The sequence below is a fragment of the Corapipo altera genome, unplaced genomic scaffold (assembly GCF_003945725.1).
Source record: "Corapipo altera isolate COAL_440 unplaced genomic scaffold, ASM394572v1 311, whole genome shotgun sequence".
Lineage (NCBI taxonomy): Eukaryota > Metazoa > Chordata > Aves > Passeriformes > Pipridae > Corapipo > Corapipo altera.
This window is the reverse complement of record NW_020885094.1, coordinates 44,060-50,853: the sequence shown is the minus strand read 5'-3', so window position 1 is coordinate 50,853 and position 6,794 is coordinate 44,060. Positions and strand designations below refer to the sequence as shown.

At 64.3% G+C, this 6,794-nt stretch overlaps 1 protein-coding gene across 2 annotated transcripts in view; it reads left to right on the top strand.

Moving 5' to 3' along the window:
* VANGL2 (VANGL planar cell polarity protein 2) overlaps positions 1 to 6,036 on the top strand; it is a 7,208-nt gene extending 1,172 nt beyond the window's left edge. Inside the window, exons 2-8 of one of the 2 annotated variants that reach the window (XM_027669607.1) lie at positions 434 to 701; positions 787 to 907; positions 2,368 to 2,975; positions 3,675 to 3,811; positions 4,039 to 4,174; positions 4,903 to 5,134; positions 5,678 to 6,036. In XM_027669607.1, the coding sequence (XP_027525408.1) occupies positions 631 to 701; positions 787 to 907; positions 2,368 to 2,975; positions 3,675 to 3,811; positions 4,039 to 4,174; positions 4,903 to 5,134; positions 5,678 to 5,938 (1,566 nt within the window). In that variant the 5' untranslated portion in view covers positions 434 to 630 and the 3' untranslated portion in view covers positions 5,939 to 6,036. Of the gene's footprint in view, positions 1 to 420; positions 702 to 786; positions 908 to 2,367; positions 2,976 to 3,674; positions 3,812 to 4,038; positions 4,175 to 4,902; positions 5,135 to 5,677 lie in introns of those variants that run through there. The other variant, XM_027669608.1, reaches the window with a different exon arrangement.
* The last annotated feature ends 758 nt before the right edge of the window (positions 6,037 to 6,794 follow it).

The following is a 6,794-nucleotide window of genomic DNA, read 5'->3' as shown; positions in this document are numbered from 1 at the left end:
GCTGCTCCCGGACACGGGGCTCTCCTGGGTGTGGGATCCCGGCGCAGGGAACGTGTCCGGGCAGAGCTCCCCCCGCCCGGCTGGGCCTGGATCCTCGTCTGCACCCGGTTATTCCTCCCCTTCCTTCGGGCCCCCACCCCGGGCATTGTCTTGGCAGTTAAACTAATGATGGCGGGGTTAATTAAGGTGTAAATCCCAGCAGGTAATTGGGGGGAAGGGCGGCCAGCCCGGCCCCAGCCCGGGCACGGGATGAACCCGAAAATGCCCAAAATGACCCAAAATCCCTTTTCCCGCTGCTGTCCCGCCCCTGCTGCTGCCGGGGCTGCAGGGGATGGGACCCTTCGCTGGGATATTCCCTGTGGGAATGCCGGGATATTCCCTGTGGGAATGCCGGGATGCCGCCGCTGAGCCTCCCCTCCCTCCGTCCCCGCAGGTGGGCGAGTCCTTTTCTCCTGAGAAGAGCCCGACCAGGTGATCAAAATAGAGACCCTCAAGGTGACGGTCGACTTCTTGAAGGTGCCCCTGGGCCTGAAGAAGCCCCCCCTGAAGGAGGCCCTGCCCGCCGTCCCGGGGCCGGGCAGATCCAAAGCCCCCGGCCTGGAGCGGCACAAACCCCGGCGCTCCGACAACATGGACAATGAGTCGCAGTACTCGGGATATTCCTACAAATCCGGGCATTCCCGCAGCTCCCGCAAGCACAGGTGAGGGCTCCAGGGGTCCCCCCGGCCCCGGCGGGCGCTGCCACCCCCCCCCCTGCCCTCCCTGCAACCCTCTCTTGCCTTCCAGGGACCGGCGGGACCGGCATCGCTCCAAGAGCCGGGACGGGAGCCGGGGGGATAAATCCGTGACCATCCAAGCGCCGGGAGAGCCCCTCTTGGACAACGAGTCCACCCGGGGGGACGAGAGGGTGAGTGGGGCAAGGGGGGGTGGGCAGGACGGGGCTGGCACCTCTGTGCCGCCCCCGGGGGAGCTGCCGAGGGTGGGAGCCGCTGGCAGGGGCTCTCCCGGCACGCCCGGGGCTTCCCGGCGGAGCGGTCGAGCCGGTTAGGTCGGGCCGGGGCAAATGAAAGGGGGGACCGGCTGTCGCGGTGCCCCCGGGGCTCAGCACGGGCTGGAAAACACCCCCAGGGATCCGATCCCTAGGGATGCCCTCCCCGGGGATCAGCACCGCGCCCGGGGGGCGATGCCCCATCCCGGTTCCCCATCCCGGTTCCCCATCCCGGTTCCCCATCCCGGTTCCCGGCGGGATCGCGGAGGAGGCTCCGTGTCGTGCCTCTCCCCGGCCCACAGGGGTCCCTCGTGCCCTCCGTGGGTGCTGGGATGGATTCCTCGGGACTCGGCGGAGCCTGATCCCGGGCTTTCATCCCCTCCCAGCCGCCCACGCCGGCGGCTCCGGCTCTTTTCGGCTCTTTTCATCCTCCCTCTCCCAGGAGCCGGCGCCGGCTGAGCCTGCCCCGTCCGGCCGCGGCATCCAGGGCTCTCCTGGGGATGGGCTGGATTTAGGCCTCCCAAACCCTCTGCTTCCCGTCCCTCTGGAAAGCCCCGGGACGAGGATTTGGTTGAACTTGAAATAAAATTCACAGAATCGTGGAATGGTTTGGGTTGGGAGGGATCTTTAAGCTCCTCCAGTCCCACCCCGTGCCGTGGGCAAGGACACCTCCCACCAGCCCCAGGTGGCTCCAAGCCCTGTCCAGCCCGGCCTTGGACACTTCCAGGGATAGGGAAGCCACAACTTCTCTGGAAAACCTTTTCCAGGGCCTCCCCACCCCTCACAGGGAGGAATTTCCCGGCTTTCCTGAAGAAATCCATGGGAAAACCTACATGATGATGATAACCCTCTGGTTTCAGAGGGGTCCAAGTGCTGCAAACCAGGGTGTGAAGGGCTGAGGGAGGGGATGGACACAGGGACAGACGTGTGGGAAGGGATCAAACGGGACCGGGTGGTTTGGGCACCGCTGCGGCCGCAGGAGGAGGTTCTGGGGAGGAGGAGGAGGAGGAGGAGGAGGAGGAGGAGGAGGAGACCTGCTGGGATCCCAGGGACTCCTTCCCGGGTGTGTTGGGACACGAGCTGGGCATGTTCCTTCTGGCCCCACCAATGAGGAGGAGACTTCCCACTCCCGGAGCCGCTCTCGCCGGTGCCGGAGCGCGGAGAGGAGCCCCGGCGTGGGGTTTTCCAGAGGGTCCCACCCAAATCCCTGCCTGCCCCCAGCCCGGGCTGGGGTCCCACCACCCCAAAATGGGGGTGACAGCACCCGGCAGCGCTGCGGGCGATGAGGTGGGGTGGGTGGGCTTGGAGCTGGGCTGGGGGGTCTGCTGAGGGCCACGGACCTCCCCACACCCCGTGTAACCCTCCCCTGTGTAACTCAGGACGACAACTGGGGCGAGACCACGACGGTGGTGACGGGGACGTCGGAGCACAGCATCTCCCACGATGACCTCACCCGCATCACCAAGGACATGGAGGACAGCGCCCACCTGGACTGCTCCCGGCACCTGGGCGTGGCGCTGGCCGGGGCGCTGGCGCTGCTGGCCTTCCTCACCCCCCTGGCCTTCCTGCTGCTGCCCCAGCTGCTGTGGCGGGAGGAGCTGGAGCCCTGCGGGACGCCCTGCGAGGGGCTCTTCATCTCCGTGGCCTTCAAGCTCCTCATCCTCCTGCTGGGCAGCTGGGCCCTGTTCTTCCGCCGCCCCAAAGCCTTCTTCCCGCGCGTCTTCGTCTTCCGGGCGCTGCTCATGGTGCTGGTCTTCCTGCTGGTCGTGTCCTACTGGCTCTTCTACGGCGTCCGGATCCTGGACTCGCGGGACCGCGACTACCGGGGCGTGGTGCAGTTCGCCGTGTCGCTGGTGGACGCCCTGCTCTTCGTGCACTACCTGGCCGTGGTGCTGCTGGAGCTGCGCCAGCTCCAGCCCCAGTTCACCCTCAAGGCCGTTCGCTCGGCCGACGGCGCCAGTCGCTTCTACAACGTCGGGCACCTCAGGTACCCGACGGGTTTTGGGGTGGTGGAGCGTTCCTGTGAGTGGGAGGCGGTGGTGGATGCGTGGTTGGGTGTGTGCTCCTCGTGGGAAGGGTGGTTGGACCTTGGAAGAGGCTGCCCGGGGAGGTGGGGGAGTCCCCAGCCCTGGAGGTGTCCGGGGAAGGAGTGGACGTGGCACTGAGTGACGAGGTGGGGATGGGGCACAGAGTGGCCCATCTGAGGATCTTGGAGGGCTTTTCCAACCTTAATAGTCCCGTGAATTGATGGAATCCTGGAAAGGTTTGGGCTGGAAGGACCTTGAGAGTTGTCTCATCCCAACTCCCTGCCATGGGCAGGGACACTTTCCACCAGACCAGGCTGCTCCAAGCCCCATCCAACCTGGCCTTGGACACTTCCAGGGATGGGGCATCCCCAGAATAACCTGTGCCAGGGCCTTCCCACCCTCACAGGGAACAAGTTCTTCCCCGTATCCCACCTCAACCAGCACGTGGAATCCTGGAATAGGTTGGGTTGGAAGGGACCTTAAAGATCACCCAGTTCCCATGGGAAGGGACACCTTCTGCTATCCCAGGTTGCTCCAACCTGGCCTTGGACACATCCAGGGATGGGGGGGCAGCCACAGCTTCCCTGGGAAACCCGCCCATCCCTCCCTCCCCTCCGTGTGTCCCCTCCCCACCCTCTCCTGCCCCTCTCTCCCCTCAGCATCCAACGAGCGGCCGTGTGGATCCTGGAGAACTATTACCACGACTTCCCGGTCTACAACCCCGCCCTGCTCAACCTGCCAAAATCCGTCCTGTCCAAGAAAATGTCCGGGTTTAAGGTCTATTCCCTCGGCGAGGGTGAGCTGAGCTCCTTTCTCTGCCCCTCTTCTTCTCCTCCTTTCTCTGCCCCTCTTCTTCTCCTCCTTCTCTGCCCCTCTTCTTCTCCTCCTTTCTCTGCCCCTCTTCTTCTCCTCTTGTTCTCTCTCCCCCTTCCCCTTCCCCTCTGGCTCCGGGGTGGGATCCAGGGAGCTCCAGGCACCCCAAGGACTCCCAGGCCTTGTCTGACCCTCCTGTGTCGCCCCCAGAGAACTCCACCAACAACTCGACGGGGCAGCCCCGGGCCGTGATCGCGGCGGCCGCGCGGCGCCGGGACAACAGCCACAACGAGTTCTACTACGAGGAGGCCGAGCACGAGCGCAGGGTCCGCAAACGCCGCGCCAGGTACGGGGCTGGCACCGGGCACGGGGGCACGGGGGGGTTCTGTGGGGTCAGGCCTTCGGGAGCTGCTCCAGGGCTGGGGTCAGTCCTCCAGGAACTGCTCCAGGTCCATGTTCCAAGGGGTCAGTCCTTTGGGAACTGCTCCAGGTCCATGTTCCAAGGGGTCAGTCCTTTAGGAACTGCTCCAGGTCCATGTTCCATGGGGTCAGTCCTTTAGGAACTGCTCCAGGTCCAGGGTCAGTCCTTCAGGAACTGCTCCAGGTCCATGTTCCAAGGGGTCAGTCCTTTAGGAACTGCTCCAGGTCCATGTTCCAAGGGGTCAGTCCTTTGGGAACTGCTCCAGGTCCATGTTCCATGGGGTCAGTCCTTTGGGAACTGCTCCAGGTCTGTGTTCCAAGGGGTCAGTCCTTCAGGAACTGCTCCAGGTCTGTGTTCTATGGGGTCAGTCCTTCAGGAACTGCTCCAGGTCTGGGATCAGTCCTTCAGGAACTGCTCCAACATGGGTCCCCTCATAAGTTCTACCAGCAGACCTGCTCCTCTGTGGGCTCCTCTCTCCGTGGGTCAGCACTTCCAGTCCATCCCCAGCTGTCCCATGGTGTGGAAGGATCCCCCACAGAGCTGTTTTGGGGTGGAATTCAGGCTCTGCCCGTAGCTGGGCAGCAAGAGGCTCCCCCCAAACCCGGGATTCTCTCATCCCACCGTGTCCATGTCCCTGGCTCTCGTCCCCACAGGCTGGTGGTGGCGGTGGAAGAGGCCTTTACCCACATCAAGAGGCTGCAGGAGGAGGACCAGAAGAACCCCCGGGAGATCATGGACCCCCGGGAGGCCGCCCAGGCCATCTTCGCCTCCATGGCCCGGGCCATGCAGAAGTACCTGAGGACCACCAAGCAGCAGCCCTACCACACCATGGAGAGCATCCTGCAGCACCTGGAGTTCTGCATCACCCACGACATGACCCCCAAGGTGGGCAGGGCAGGGTGGGGCAAGGCCACAGCTTTGCTGGGGGGACACAAGGACAGGGGGTTGTAGCAAGGTGGGGTCGGGTTCTGCTCCCAGGGAACAAGGGACAGGAGGAGGGGAAATGGCCTCAAACTGTGCCAGGGGAGGGTCAGGTTGGCCATGAGGAGGAATTTCCTCCTGGAAAGGGTGTTCAGGCCTTGGCAGGGGCTGCCCAGGGAGGTGGGGGAGTCCCCATCCCTGGAGGTGTCCAGGGAAGGCCTGGATGTGGCACTGAGTGCTCTGGGCTGGGGCCAAGGTGGGGATGGGGCACAGGGTGGGCTGGATGATCTTGGGGGTCTTTCCCAACCTCAGTGATCCCGGGATCCAGCCAGAGAAGGGGCTGTGACCCCGCAGGATCGGCACAGTGGGAACCAGGGAGGTTTTTCCAGCAGGACCTGCCGAGCAGCTCGAGGCTGCCAAAAGCAAAAAACCCTCGAGGCTGAGCCACGGGAAGGCGACATTCCCATGACATTCCCATGACATTCCCGTGTCCCTTCCCTCCCCAAGGCGTTCCTGGAGCGGTACCTGACGGCCGGGCCCACCATCCAGTACCACAAGGACCGCTGGCTGGCCAAGCAGTGGACGCTGGTCAGCGAGGAGCCGGTCACCAACGGCCTCAAGGACGGCGTGGTCTTCGTGCTCAAGCGCCAGGACTTCAGCCTGGTGGTGAGCACCAAGAAGATCCCCTTCTTCAAGCTCTCGGAGGAGTTCGTGGACCCCAAGTCGCACAAGTTCATCATGAGGCTGCAGTCGGAGACCTCGGTGTGAGCTGAACGGGGGCGGCAGAGGGGGGGTCACCTGGGAGACCCTCCCCGCTCCCCTCCGGCCCCGCCGGGGCTCGGGGAGGTCACCTCGGGGGGTGACCTCGGGGGTGACCTCAGGGGGGGGTCACCGAGGACTTTGGTGGTCAAGGACCCAAAGGAGCTTGGGCAGAACTCCGGGAAGCGGCTCCGGCGCCCGCCTGGGCTCGTGGTCACCCGGGCTCGTGGTCACCCGGGCTCGTGGTCACCCGCCCTCCGCCCCGGGGTGGGCTGAGCCCCTTCTCCTCCTCCTCCCCCTCCTCCTCCTCCTCCTCCCTGAAACCCAGGGCCTTGTAGCATCTCCCCAGGGGAAGGAAGGAGCAGCGACGGTGACTCGGTGCCACAACTCAAGGGCTAAATCCCAAACCTTCCTCACCAGCGTCCCCCGGGGCACCACCGGGTCCCACCGGGACCTTCTGCTCTTGCCTCCTCCCCCTTTTCTCCCTGTCCTGGCTCTGGCCTTAAAACCACTTCCAGCCCGGCCTTTGGGGCTGCTTTTTTAACCCTAGAGATTTTTTTTGTTGTTTTTAGGGGCGGGGGGGAGTATTTTTGTGAACGCCTCCACGCTCTGTGGCTGCTACAAAAACCCTTCCCCGTGGCATTCCAGGACACTCCAGGCTGGAGGAGCCTCCTCCTCCTCCTCCTCCTCGCCTCTGCTGGTGGTTTTTTAGCAGATCTGATTTTTTTTCAGAGGAGCAGAAGGTCGGGTCTGGTGTTTCCACGTGGGTTCTGCCACTCCCGAGGTGACCCCACATTCCCGCTTCCAGCAGCACCTCCGTGGGGCTTCCCGGTGTCCTCGGAGCTGGAATTGGAGGCAAAGCAGC